This window comes from Agelaius phoeniceus, chromosome 4 (assembly GCF_051311805.1).
Source record: "Agelaius phoeniceus isolate bAgePho1 chromosome 4, bAgePho1.hap1, whole genome shotgun sequence".
In the NCBI taxonomy this organism is placed as follows: domain Eukaryota; kingdom Metazoa; phylum Chordata; class Aves; order Passeriformes; family Icteridae; genus Agelaius; species Agelaius phoeniceus.
Window position 1 is genome coordinate 52,752,029 of NC_135268.1, and position 15,415 is coordinate 52,767,443.

The 15,415-nt window shown below is 34.1% G+C and overlaps 1 protein-coding gene across 1 annotated transcript in view; it reads left to right on the top strand.

Annotated features, from left to right (window-relative positions):
- The window catches only part of ARAP2 (ArfGAP with RhoGAP domain, ankyrin repeat and PH domain 2), a 271,367-nt gene that overhangs the window by 215,832 nt on the left and 40,120 nt on the right, over positions 1-15,415 (top strand). Inside the window, exons 35-39 of the mRNA XM_077177631.1 lie at positions 754-888; positions 4,401-4,545; positions 6,771-6,873; positions 7,517-7,715; positions 9,672-9,735. Coding sequence (XP_077033746.1) covers positions 754-888; positions 4,401-4,545; positions 6,771-6,873; positions 7,517-7,715; positions 9,672-9,735 — 646 coding nt within the window. The remainder of the gene's footprint in view (positions 1-753; positions 889-4,400; positions 4,546-6,770; positions 6,874-7,516; positions 7,716-9,671; positions 9,736-15,415) is intronic.

A 15,415-nucleotide genomic window follows, 5' to 3' on the forward strand; every position in this document is an offset into this window, starting at 1 on the left:
CCAGCTTTCCCTTGGCTTGTGTCACTCTGCAAAGTGACAATGATTCACATTCAGGCTGAACAAAAAAGAGATTAGTGGGAAACACAGGAATGAATTAAGGCTTCCAAGGGCAGACACAGTGTCTAAATTTCTGCCTGAGTATTGCTCAGGCCAGTGCCATGCCCTGGACCATAGGATGTGGAGCTCAGTCAGGTGCAGACATGTAGCTGGGGTGGTTTCTTTGCTACCTATGGTCTCAAGTGGTCCTAAGGTTATGGAGAGAGAAGTTTGCTTGTCTTGGCCCTGTCTTTTCTACTTTTGGCCCTCCAGCCAAGGTAGCACCATCATGGTCTTATCTTTAGGGGAGGGGAGACAGTGTATGTTGATGATGATTCCCAGAATTGTTGTCTGTCTGCTGTCAGAGTTGCTGGTAAATTCTATATAATCCTTCAAGAGAAGCAATCTCCTTCTGTTGAAGTATGTTACACAACAGATGAAAATCAAAGTTCAGAACATCAGGAAACAGTATTTTATATTACCTTGGCAAGCAGTGGATGACAATGGCAACATTGTAACAAATGTGAACCAGGATTTTTAATGAACTTAATTGATTTCTAATTATAAAAATAAAACCAGTAAGTTTTATCAGTGTTTTAGTAAAGATACTGCAGATCAACTGCATATTTACAGACATGCATTTAGACATGTGGAAAAAGGGCTTTAACTGATATAAATGAAGACCTGTATGTTTTTTACTCCTTTTTCTTTGAGCAGATTTCCCAAACTATGATCCTTATTCTGAAAGTGGCTTCTCTGAAGATTCTTCACATTCCACCTTTCTTTGTGAATTCTTGTACCAAGTTTCTTCTAATGCGGCTAAGCTTCCTTCAGAGAAGAAATTAAAAGAAGGTATTTAACTTTCAATTTATGTATTTGAATAACACATGAATATGTATGATTTGGATTAATTTTATTCTTTTTAACTTCTTGAATTACTTTTTTTGAGATGAAATGTCTTTGATAAGAAATGTCCTCTTTTGATTCAGTAGACCTCTTTCAGAAAAAGAAAATACAGTTTGTCTTGATCTCTTCATTCAGTAGTTGACAGAGGAAGAAAACTGAACTTCTGACAAATTGTTCAGTAAACACAGTAATTGATAAATAAGAAACAAACAGAAACACTTCTTGCTTTAATTATATTTAGATTAGTGCCAAGAATTAATTTTCATCTAAAATGATTCTATTACAGGAGTCATTTACAAGTAGCACTGAATTTTTAGTAGGGTATTTCTCAAGCTCACAAATTTACAAGATCTTCCAAGTAGAAATGAGCATCTACCATGACGCTATGACAACTTGAGCTTTGTGGGGTGATAATGCATGTATATCACAGTAGATATACATGGCCCCCTGTGCATATCAGTCTACTGTTTTCCTTTTATTTTCTGAGAGAGGGAGGTGTTACCAGATAAATTTTCGCTTTTTCTTCCCATTTGTTTCTTATATTTTTCTTCCATCTAAACAAAAAACATGGATTTTAAAAATCTGTGGTAATTTATTATTGAATTTATTGCTTCTACAATCCTTACATGGCATCCTGCACTGGTGTATACATATTTTTGTATGATTATGTCCATTTTCTCATAGCATATGCCTTTAATATTCTTAATGGATATTAAAAGTATGCTAAAGCATAGAACTCCTGTTTAAATATGCTTCAGAAGAATCTGTATATTAGGGTGGCTCCAAATTCTTGAAAGCATTGGGTGATAACTGTGCTAATGCCTGATCCACAGGCATGTCCTAGCAACTTTGCAGTTCTCAACAAACAGGCCTGTTTTGACAGAGGACTGCTGCTGGATAGGACTTTATCTGGGATTGCTCTGAAATTGCACTGAGTTTATTTGGGAAACAATGTATTAACTGAAAACCTCATTACTGCTTGCTCCAGGTTCAGGCCTGACCTTCTGTGCTGTGGATATCTGTATATATTCATAAAGAAGTTTATAAAAAACCCCAGAAGTCAGTGCTTAGCCAAGTGGAGAGCAGATACAAGGCAAACACTTCTGACACAATCCCATATTAGAAGTGGCATATTTCTAAATACCTGTATAGATTGAAGATTTGGCTGAAAGTGCTCACAGAATGGCTTTTGTAGCTCTTTTTGGGGGAGATGCACTGTGACTGAGTGTTGTTAGTAGGATATCTTAAAATTCATGAAAGTCCCCAGACAAGAAGTTTTGACTGTCTTCTATTTCAAGTCTTTCAAAGCAGCTTCATTTCTGTCCACTAAAGTTTGTAGTCTGTTGCTTAGCATTGCACTTACTACTTGAGGAAGCATACAATAAATGGAAAGGAACCAGATTTCTCTGAGGTCAGGTTTTGTTCTCTGAAATTGTGATTGTGTCTTGAAGATGGTAGATGTTCTATTGGTTGCTTTTTTGGGCGTGGACATTTGTTTGTTTTCTTTTTGTATTGATGTTCAATTACCCATGGGTTTGGCAGGACTGATATTTCTGGGATGGGCTCTTTACAGATACATAGGAAGATAGTTTCCCTGACCATTTGTTCAACAAGACACGTGGAACAAGGGAGGGAGATGTAATGACATACTTTAAAAAATAAAAAAACCCTGCTACTTTAAAGAGAAACTGCTCTTGCTTTAGGGCTCTAATCTATCTCTGCCATGTTTAAGAAGCAGTATGACAGAAGTACTTCTTGCTACTCAAAACACAAAATATATAATCTTTCTTTTTCTCTTCTTTCACTACATCCATTCTAAATCTCACTAACATGAAGTAATACTAATATTGCAAATTATTGTGAATAAGTGGACATACTGTTTTTCATTCTCTTTAGGAAGTAATTTGAGGGTTAGTACTAAAATGGGGGAGAAAATTTCAGTTCCTTCCTCTGCCTGTAGATATTCAAATAAGGTCATGTTACCTGAAAAATCTGACCTAACTATCTAGTTCTAGAGAAGAGAACTCCTGTGGAAGCAGTTCTGACTTGCCATGAACTAATTGAGGCCTCTGCAGCCCAGGGGAAGCACCATTTTCTCTCAGCATTTAGACAAATTTGGGGCCTTTTTTATTTTTTTTTTTTAAATCCTGTGAAGCTGTTTAATCATTAGAATTAAGTTCTTCTTCAGTGTTAGCAATCTCTGAGGCAGTTGACAGCCTTGCCTTCAGCACCAAGGGCTGAAAATTTAAGTGCTTGCTTGTTGTCTCAGAAAACTGTTACCCCTTTGTAGACTTGGCCCTAATGGTAAAAGGATGCTGAAGAAATCATTCTGTGCTGTGAATTAACCAAGGTTTTATCCCAGCCACGTGGAACACCTGGAAATACAGCCTTGTTTTTCATTATGTGTGTCTCAGTACAGGAGAGAGCCAACTCTGTGTGTACTTCTCATTATAGCAGCATCAGTGCTTTCAGCAGGGGTGCGTGCATTTTCAGGACAGTTGTTGTTAATTAACAGCTGTTGATATCAGCGGGAGGAGAGCTCAAATGTTGGTGCTATTCTGATGTAGTGGATCACAAAGTAAAGCTTAGAGATTTAGGGCCTTAAGCTTGATTTTTGCTTTTGTTTCTAGTGTAAAAGGTTTTATGGAGCCCTTTAAAAAGCTTCAGTATTCCAAAATTGTCCTTGAGAGTTTAATAGTTTAATGAATATTGAAGCAGTGAGCTATTTTTTAGAATAAGTTTTGGAAGATGGGGGAGGAAAAGCTGGGGGACAAAAAACCCTGAACATTCAGAACCTTAAAATTTGGTGCTCAACTCCTGTAAATCAATACGTTATCAAGCCATTTATCTTATGTTTATTTTAGTACTTAACATTTGTATTTAGACAGAATCTAGGTAGCGAATAGCATGATACAAAGAAATATTAATAAATAGTACAAAACATTTATAAAACGTATATAAACCATATAGAAAACAACAGAAAAAGCATGAAATATCAAATAACATAGTTAATATTTTTCAGATTAAAACTGGGGTTTTTTATTTGATTTTTCTGGGGTTTTTTTTGCCAGATCTGTTTTACCAAATCCTCAGAAGTACTTTGCCAGCTGTATAGAAATTTTTAGACAGTGGAAAATAAGAAGAGTATTTTCTTTTATGATCTACTTCTCTGCAGCAGTGGCCTCAGATCGACCTCAGATTTTGTTTTAAGAACTAGACATAAGCTAGACTGAATTCATGACTATTTTCAGTAGCAAATAGACATTACTATACTATGTCATGTGTTGTACTCATATTTTAGGTCATAAGAGGAAGTAAACATCTAGTTGTAATTAAATATATCAAATAATTCAGAGAAGTTGCTCTGCAGACTTTTTTCTCCATCTTGTATTTACCTATTTAAAAAAAAAAAACTTAATGAAGAAAATCTTACCTTTCTTTTATTTTTTTAATCACAGATTGCAACAAAAGATGGTGCACTTTGGAAAGTGGCTTTCTGAGCTACTATGAAAATGATAAAACTACCACTCCTAATGGTATGATTGACATCAATGAAGTTATCTGTCTTGTAGTACACAAGTCAGACTTCTTTTTAAATAGAGGGTAAGCTCCTGAATTCACATTTCAGTAAACAAACTTTCATTTTTTCCTGAATTTTGAATAGGCAATTTAAAAAAAAAAGCTGGTGTTATTTGACTTTAAGAAATTAGTGCTATGTCATATATAGGGATTTTTAAAATATTGATAGAATGAAAATATTAGGGTAATTTAAAAGGGCAGCTTAAATTAGATGCATGTGTTTCTTTTTAAATCTGTAATGAATGTTCTCAGTGCTTGAAAGGTTACATGATGATAAATTGAACAATTAATATTCATTTTTCTTTCTGGGATTGACCTCTGCCTCAAGCCAAAATTCTTGCTTTGCTTCTTCTTTCTAATGCAGCAGACTAGAGCTCTCCATAATGCTTCTGGATTTGGTCACAGATGTATTGGTTTTTGAAATCCATTCTTAGTTCCGTAGCTGAGGACGACAGTGGAACTGATGAACATTTTTAATTGGAAGAAACCAGTTTTTTTCTTTTGGTGGGTGGGAGGGGGAGGTCTTGTTTTTTCTTTTATAACTCGCTTGCATCACATGGAGAGTGACCTAAATCTGATTAAAGTGATACTCAATTTCTTTAGTGCAACATTTTTATTTAAAATATGCTTTGTATTTGTCTAACAGACTCCATAACACTTTATTTTTAAACCTGTGTACATGCACCTAAAATAAAAATAATTTTCTGTAGTATAATACTGTAATGCTTTTAGTTACAAAACAAAATTGTCTGCAAAGAAGGCATAGTCTATTTGCTAAGCTTCTGAAAAAGATAATGGGAATAAAGGACTTAGACTGCTACAGGGGAGAGAGATCCTGAAACATGGTGATGTCTCAATATGCTATCAAATACAGAGAAGTGACCTTCACTATTCTGCAGTTAGCTCTGTGGTACCCAGAAAAAAGAAAAAAAACCTTTTTTCTTCTGTGCTCAAATCTAACATATTGTTTATTACATTTCCAGATGGTTCCATTTTAGGTTAATAACTAAATTAAAAAACATGTTGGCTGAATACTTCACTCTTTGGAAATAACTAAGTTCCTGTTGTGCTTTACTTGTGATTGAGGAGTTTTATGAGAAACTTTACTTAGATTTGACATTTCATGTAGTGAAACAGCGGGTCCTTAAAAATGCCTATTCTGTTAGTCAGAACTAAGTGTTTATATAATTTTCCAAGTGGCTATTGAAAATTATAGAAGTGACTCAGTTCTCCACATTTAGACAAATCTCAGTCTTCAGCATTGAAAGGAAAAAGCATACTCCATCTATTTGGCATCTAACAAGAGGTCACAGACAAAATCATACTGTAAATTGGTGACCCATAATTTTTGAGTTAAAGAGTGACCGACCCAAACTTCAGCACCATATTTACTTTCCAAATTCCACACCAATTTAAACTGATCTGCGTTTTCTTCTTATTTGTCCATTAAAAATTGAATAAACAGGGTTCATCTGCTGAAATAGTGGTATAATTTTTAAAAGGAAAGATACCCAAGAACCTCCCTTAAGAAAACTTTTAAGAGTTTCTTGAGCTACAGCAGCTTCAAAGTATTCCTACTCTTCTTGGTGATGGCAGGTGATAAACAGTGACCATGCATTTCACCCCAGCAGATTCAGGCTGCCTGACAGGAAAAGCCTCTTCAGTTAAAAGGGCAGGTGAAGGGCAGGAACAGGTTGGTGACAAGAATAATACTCTCCATCCTTGGCTGTTTTCAAGGTTTCTCATTGTGATAATCCCTCTTTGAACAGGAGATGAGACCAAATGACATCCAAAAGTACCTATGAAGCAGCATTTCAACTTGTTTACAACTTCCCATTCAACTGGTTGTTCAGCTTATATTAAACATACAAAAAAATCTTTTGTATGCATCACAAGAATGTGCTTGATCAAATAACATGAGCTTGTGAAAGCAAAAAATTCCCTATGCATTTTAATTACTATATGTAAACATTTTTATGCATTTTGGAATTATTCAAAAATCTATTACACCACAGCCTCTAAACATGTATTATTGACCTGCAAAGTACTTGGATCCTGATGTATTGTAAGGTGCTTTATTATTAGCTAGGCCCTGCTTGTAATATTGGAGGAGAAATGCAGATGTGCAGATGGGTTCCATTCCATTCCATATGTAGAAGAATGAAAAAAATAGTGAAATAAAATGACACTAGTATGTCTGCTCTTTTGGAGACTAAATACAGCTGTGTTTCTTCTCTTACTTCCTTTAGGGACGTCTTTACATTTGAAATATACTTATTGTCAGAACGCGTTTTTCTGTTTGGAGCTGAAACTGCGCATTCACAAAGAAAATGGACTTCAGCAATAGCTAAGGTAATACTGATAATTATCTTTTTCAGTTAGGCCAGGAGCCTTTCCACAAATAATAAAGTGCCATTGTTAGCTTAAAACCTTTGAGAAGCCATTATTGATGAATACTGATCTCTCCTGCGTGTAAAGGTTTCTTGTGCAGCAGGAAGAAATAACTTTTGTGATTTAATGTTTGAAACAAGATAATAAAATGTGAAAGGAATTGAAGCAGCATTTGAATGCTGACCTTAAGAATATATTAAATATGTTATAATATAAAGACATTTGCTGTATGAGTATATTTCAGCTAAGCTTTTTATAGTTGCAGTTCTATTAAATTTATTTGCTGAAATGAAATTCATAAGGCAATAACATATTTTATACTGTTCAAAATGTTAATAATCACATTACTAATTAAATCAATGGTAGTTTAAAAGCAAACATGTTTGAATTGTAGAGCATGAATGGAAAAAATGTTAAACTTGATTTTGCATTTGAAATTTAGTGTATCTATGGGCATATGAGTGTGGATTTTGCATCTCAAACTTTGAGGTTTTTTTACTGTGACCTTAATCCTGGAATCCTGTAGATTTGCAATATTTTGATTTTGTTCTTTAGGGGCAGAGGTTTTTTTTCTTCATCTGACTCACCCCATTTTCTTTGGTAGCATTTTGTTCCCCCGGTGGCAGAATCATTGTTAGAGCGAGACTGTGACCTTATTGGGCAGCTGTACTACAAAGATTGCCACAACCTGGATCAGTGGAGAAAAGGCTGGTTTGCCATAGAGAAGTCGAGCCTTTATTTTTGCCTTGAAATGGAGGATGCTGAAGAAGATTCCATATATCTAAGGAGGTTGCAAGAACTAAGTAAGAACATCTAGTATTCAGACAGTGTTCTGTGGGATTAATTCACTGTTAAGGACATTTCTATTACATTTCAAAGTAATAAATATTGGGAAGCTCAGTAACTATTCCTTCACATGAGTCAGATGTTCTTCCAACTCTTATCTAAATATGGGGTTGGTTAATTTCTGTCTTGGGTTTTTTTTTCTACTTTTTGGCCCATGCCAGAGAAATTTTTCACAGCTTTAAAATGAATGATGACAGTTTTCGTTCCAGTTGCAGCAGTATCTTTCTTACAAGAGTACAGAATTGAATAATAATATATAACCTTTTGGGATTATTGTCTCATATTTTTGACAGGGCAGAAATACTCACTGCAGAACACATTCTTGAGATGATTGACAGGTCTGGTTTTAAAATACTCAAACATACTGGAAAATTATAATTCTCTTGGAAAACTGCTTCACAGAATAATAGACTTTTTTCCAATACTAAAAATATTATTTGCTCAATATCATGATGTGGAGAGATAAGAATGTTTGTATAAATGGTCTTCTATGGCCAATTTTATATCATTGTTTGTAATTATGCTCTGAATCCTTTTTTAAGCATATCTGCCCTACTTGTTTTTATATTGAACAAGGCAATATGTTACACAGAAAAATACATATAATTTGAGTTTTATAATAAAGTAACATAGGGAAGATAGTTTAGCTCTTTATTGATGATACTCTTTATAAATGCTGACAGATTGTGGACTGTTTTGCAGGAGCTTGCCTAAATGCCATTGGGTTTTCTAATGTTTATTTACTGCCACCTTATATTTGGTGTAAATAACACCGTGAAGGTGGTTTTTAATCAGCAATGTTTTTACGCCTCTAGGTGTCTTTCAACTTGTGAATACTTTTGATCCTAATTCAGAGTTAAAAGATTAGGCATAAGGAGAACTGTTCCTGATACTTTTTTTGATGATGCAACTGTAATTGCCTCTGCCAGAATCATAAGAGCGTGCAAAATCTGTGTATATTATATCTCATGTATAAAAATGAAACACTTTTGACTTGCAGTTCAGAATTTGTTTTGCTTGGAGTTTTTAATATTAGTTGTATTTCTTGGAAATGTTATATATCCGTACTCTTTTCTTTGATTTCTGCTTTCTCCAGAATATATCTGCTCCACTGTTAATACTGATAATACTTATTCGTGAAATGAAACTTGAAAACTAATGAATCATTTGTGGAAGTATAGTGACTTACCTTCTTGATATTTGACTCAGTAAATATAGACAAAGCTAGGAGTTAGTGTGACACAAAAACATCATATAACATGCAATGTGTTTATTGGTTTTCATTGGTATTTAGGACTTTACTCTCTCTGGGAATTAGTTCAAATAAGGTGTGCATTACATATGACACGCACTTTGAGAAATTAAGTTTTCAGAATTTCAAATTAGTAAGCAGGTTACATTTAATTTACTGGTTTTAGTATAGTGCACAGTATAGTTTTTAAGCAGTGCAACTGAAAGCTATCCAGATGTATTTGATGTGTTATGTACAATGTGAGTGTTTTACAGGGTGCTTTTTTTAGCAGGGATAACATAAGGCATAAAGAAGGGTGGAAATGATCTTCAAGTTAATGGATTCCAAAATCCAACTTACTTCTGAATCATTATGTCTTCTACAACTTGTACTTACAAGTTGAGTATAATAAAACACTGTAGCATATTTTCACATTAAAAAGTATGTTTAAGCTTACTTGATAATGTTTAGTGTTAGTTTTTCTTTTAAATGTAAATGTGGTGTGGTGTTTTGTGGAGTTTTGCAGCATTCTTTATTTGCAAAGTTTAGGAATCACATGCTACTTTTGCTACTGGAGATCATTTTGAAAAAAGGGCTGTCTGTATGTGCATGCATGTATGTGTTTGTCTATAAATATGTGTCTGTGAAGGTCATATGAAATGCGTATGTGTTTTGTTTTCAGCAACCAGTAGTGTGATGCAAAATGGAGAGAGAATAGATGTCCTGCTGCTCGTTGAAAAAGGAAGGTAAGGTTCCTATCTGAAACAAGATTTAATCTGTTTTTACAGTCATATCTTAGAATTAATATTGATAAATTTTGGAGTTTTTTCACTTAGGGTTGCTAGAAAGAGAGTAAATTTGCAGAGTTTTTAAAGGAGGGAATATCTTTGTGCATTAATTACATTTTATGTCTGTGTCACAAAATGTTAACAAGCACTACTTAATTAAAAACTGTTTTCCCACTGAGAAAATTATTCCCAGATTAGTCTGCCAATAATGATTTCTTCAAAAGGAACTAAGTCCTTTTACCTTGTAAAAAAGGAGTACCTCTTCGGAGCTTTTACTGTAAAGTACTTGATTTTTTAAATTATTCTTATGTATCAGAATTCTGTATCTCAAGCTGCCTAGATCAGGTTTGAGAGGATATGAATGGATCCTCTGGTTAATCTTATTGTAATATCTGATCTGTTAACAATATACTGTCTAGGAAAAAGCATACTTACAAAGCAAACACGATCCATATCTGCTTCCAAGGAGGTAATATTTGGCAGAGATGACTGTGTCATATTTATAATGATAGAGGAGGTTGGAACTTGAGTTGAGGTATGTATTTCTGCCTCAAATATGTGTACAAATTCAAAGATGCAAGTAAAAGTTGTGGAAGATAATTCTTATTTTTTAGTCGGTTGAGGCTTTTTTTATTTCCACTATAGGTTATTGGGCAGGAGTCTGTCTGTCTTAAGTGGTGCAGTATTTATATAGTCTTTTGAACTGCCAATAATAGCTTAATAAATGGAGGGTGTTTTTCTCTTTGGCAAACAAAAAAACTTCATAGATACCTTTGACATCTATTCAGAGTTGGAATAGCTTGTCAGAAATGCATTCTAACTTGTGTATTCTGAATTTTAACTCTAGGATATTGCATAACTTTCAGAACTGAGTAAGGCTACTGAGGTTAGAAGGAAACACTTTTTCTTGTCTTTTTGGGGGGGTTCTGTTTTGTTTTGGGTATTTGTTTGTTTGTTGGTTTGATTTGTTTTGGTTTGTGTTTTTTTTGTTTTTTTCAAAAAAGCATATTGAAAGATGCAGTGTTAAGTAAGCTACATACACTAAACAGGGAACCTGAAGTATCCTAGTCAAGGTGCAGTCCAAAGATGGATATAAACCATGCATATAATTTCATAGGTATTAATGCTGAGCAAAACTTTTAGCTCCAAGTCAGGCTTTATTATTTATTTCATTAGATTGTTTCTTTCAAGTGAGGGTAGGTTTTCCCTGAACCACTCTGGTAGTTTAAAGGAAATTCTGGACTATTTGAAAATAATTTCACCAGGGGCACTGGCTGATTTAAAGTGGACATGAATATATTTAATTTTTCTTCACTGAAGTCTGCCATAAAAAATTTAAATGCACAGTCTTCACATTGTCTTAAGCATTGAAAGCCATATGGTTCTATAGGCTTTGGCATGGTGATTGTTTTTTAGGATATTGCTTCAAAACTATCCAGGTGTGCAGTGCAGTTGTATGAGATGGCATCTTAAAGTGATAAGCAGTTTAATGTGTGTGTGGAAGATGATTAAATATAAAATCACCTTTGTCTTTAGACTCAATTACTGTAAATGGAAATAAAGCTGCTAATCCTCTTTGTGCTCCTTCAAGCTCTAGATAAATTAATATCCTTGAGATGTCATCAGCATCAGCTAAATGAAATGTCAAAGTCTCTAGGTTTTCCTATTCTGTCTGTTATTTTGTATCAGTGCTTGTCTAATGACAATTTGGCACAGATTGATCACTTGGAAGAGATTCTGCTTGGCTGATAACTTTCTTGTTAATTTGTTAGTCACTTAAATGCAGGATAAATTATAAAATAAATAAAGAGTAGTATTGAAATAATTAAGTTAAACAAGTAAGATTTTTCCAGAATTAGGAAAAGTTTAGGAGAAAAAAACAACCCAACAACCACAAACCAAACCAAAAAAAAAAAGCCACTGTCCTTTGCATAAAAAAATAAATGTGGTGAATTTCCTAAAGTGTCTCATTAAATTTTATTAGAAACTTTTATGAAAATTCCTTGAGATATTTTTCTACTGACTTTCCATTTCTAACAAATACTTATGCCTTTTCTTTCAAGTTTCAGTCTTTGGACTGATTAATTAGGAAAAGTCACACATTTATATGTGTTATATCTTTCTGTTTCACACCTTTTCTTTTAATTACTATAGGTAAAAGAATGACTTAGTTGTTATAAATGAACCTCACTTAAGAATGATTGCATATGCAAGTAAACATTTTCAGAAACTATATAAACTTCAAGTCTTACTGCTGAAATTATTACAATGTAATAAATCTATGTATTCTTGATTCTTAAAAAGATCTGAAATTTGGGATAAAAAATGTAACATTAATCTGATACATATCTACTGAGAAAAAGAATTCACAATTAATTTTGGGACATAAAATATGTAGTACTTTAGAGCTTGTATAAAATACAATAATTCAGAGACAATACTACCAAAAAAGGCATGTGAAGTTTTCCCAAAATGTCTTGGATATTAATGCAATCCACTCCTACCTTTTTTTTTTTTTGCTACCTCTTCCTTTACCCTGTTTTCTGCTTGGCACCGTGCTGTTCATTTATTCTCTGTATGACATGTTCAGCTGATGATGTCTATCAGCTCAGAAATAAGAGGTAGCAATCATACCAGGTAATAGCATATCATCAGAGGCTGAACCACACTAAAAGATTTCTGAAACCACAAGACTGCTTCTCTTTTGAAGTATGTTGTCCATTTTGAAGGTCAATGTAAATTTTCATGATAATTCTAGATGACTTTCCATTTTACTTTTTTTTTTTCAGATCTTATACATGTTAATGCTTGTGTTTGTGTATCTTCACTAAAATAAATTACAGAACACACTTTTTTTAACACCTACTGGAATTTTATTATATTCTGGTCTCTATTGGAGCATATTGTCTGGACTCCTAAAGCTGTATCTAACTCAGCTGGAAATCCTGACTTCTCACAGCACTGTGGTGTATAGTTTTACACCCTAATCAGATGGCCATTTGCCTCTTCTTGCTTTCACTTTCATAGCTGAAATATTCTAGTTTCATAGTTGAAATGCTTCTTGACTTCTTGCTAGAAGTGGCAAACCATTTTAAGGTTTTCTGTGTTTGAGCCTTCCCTTTGTCACAGAGATGTCCTCTGATTTGATCCATATTCAGTCTGGATTTTTTCCCTTGATCTCTGTATTTTTAAAATGCTTGTAGTGCCTGGTGATACTTGACCTCTTGTTGCTACCAATAATATGCTATCCAAACAGAAGTTGCATGGCATAGTGGTGAAACAGTTACTCCTGTGTAGTTCAGCAGAGGCCAGCAGAGGGATCTGCATGATGAAAAGAAGGAAATTGTCTGAAAACATCTGTATGCAGTAGTTTTTAAATATATCTTCTATATGTAGAATTTAATGCAAAATCTCTAATACTAAGTTTTAAAGAAACAGTTACACAGGTAGTTCAATATCAAACATTTCTTACATTTTTCTGAAATAATTTAAGCTCTTTCCTAGGTGTCAGTGAATGTTTTCAGACCATAATGTAATCCAGATGGTGTCTTTTTTTCCCCCTGTTATGCTTCTGATGTAGTTAGCTCTTTCTTATTATGGATAATAAACCTGCCCTACATACTGGCACAATTTCTTTAGGCTGATGGTTCATTCAATGCTTTCTTCTTAACCCTTTGATGATAGCAGTAAGTTTTCTCATAAAATGCAGTTATGGGCACAAAATTCTAAAATCCAGAATTAATATAAACTTAAGAGTCAGATGAAAGGACTTGTGCTTCCAATATGGCATGCTGGATGTAAGACCTTTTGAAGGGTACCTTGATTAATTATTGCTTGAAGAAAAAATTTTAATGGAATATCCATGCTTCAGTTGCAATTTGATTTTGCCAAACAATTTCATATCGATATTTACTTTTTTAGTACCTCTCTTTTCAGACAGGTAAATTATTAGAATCTTGTGGGAATTGCCAGAGAGCTCTAAGTTGTGCCAATGGCTGTTTCTCCCTCTCCCTGCCCACCTTACCCAAAATCTCCTATTAGCACTACTATCCCATTGCACAACTGTGCAACAAAGCTTATAGACATAGCTGAAGCTATGGGACTTTGCAGGATGGGTTCAAGAGAAGCCTTTGCACTCTTGCGGATGAAGTGTGGTCATATTTGTTGTCTGTCTGACTGCTGGGGCAGAAGGATGTGCTGGTAGTCAACAATAAAGCTGTGTAGGTAATGGTAGCTTCCTTAATGTTGAGACTCATTGATCTGCTGCAGTCACTTGTGCCAATTCAATTCTCTCAATTCACTAGGGCAGAAATCTCCATTGGCAGGCTGCCTTGCTGTTTGAATACTTAAATTATTAATTTCTTGGCTATGGACTGTATGTGCTTCACACAACATAGCAAAAATTCTGCCATTTTTCATCATGTTGTCATTTTTGCGAACTATTTGTTATGAAATGTGAGATCTTTATCAATTTTTAGAACTGAAAAAATAGCACATGTGTAAACATACTATAGAAGGCAGTGCATTTGTATTGAAGGAATGCATTTTGCTTGAGTCTGTGGAAAATAGTTGGTAATCTGCATGGTAGATCTTCATAAGCAGTACAGTATAAATTCTTTCAAATATGATAACTTCTATAAACTCTTTAAATTCCTCAGTTTCGTGCTACATGGGACATCACTATATTTCAGCCTGTGTTTATGCTTAGTCTTAAGCCTTGGCTTTAATATTACTTTATATTTTGATAATGACAATTAGTTCAGTGATGCATGTATTTGTTATTAATTCTGTCTGAAAACTCTGTGAAAGAGATAAAACCAGAGATTAAATCTGCAAAGTTATCTCTATTGTTTCATGAACTTCTGTAGAAGACTTCTGCTGTTCTTGAGGAGAGTTGTGCTCTTCTGCTAGAAATTATTTCCCCTTTCCTCTTCATTACTTCCAGGTTCAAGTAGATAAAAAAATCATTTCCAATTAGGGAAAAAAATAATTGTTACATTTGTCCAGAAGGACTAAACTGAGAAGGACTGCTTTAAACATCTTATTTCTAAATTGTTTTGTGTTTTTCTGATTTAAATTTATTCTAGGTGTGTTCTTTCTCGGCCAAAAATTATTGAGGTTTTAGATGAGCTTTTTAATCCACTTCCATGGGAAATTGACTGAGTTCTGAAATGTGTCTGGCACTAGTTTAATTTTTTTTTCTCCCTTCTTTGCTCTTGTGGTATTGTAGTGAAAATGTGTCTCTGATGTATCTTATTTTTTGATGTTGCCACTCTGGAGATTTTTGACTGGGCAAATATAATTTTTTTCAAAAATAATTAGTTACCTTCTATGAACAATCCAGGTTCCATGATAGCAGTATGAGTTTCATATTTATATTTCTTACCAGCAACTTCTCTTTCATGCCTGTTTTGGTCCCTTGGGACTACAACTTAAACAAAAACCACATTTTCTTGCTAATTATTAAGTACCCTCTTCCTCTGTAACTGAATTGAGCTCAACAGCTTCTGGAATTTTAGAAAACAATGAGAACATCATCTCTTTGTACTTCTGAAATCTTTTTTCTAATGTGATGCATTGAGGGGAAGATGGAAAGATCCATAAAATACAAGGTGATCTTTTCAACATAGTTTAGGTA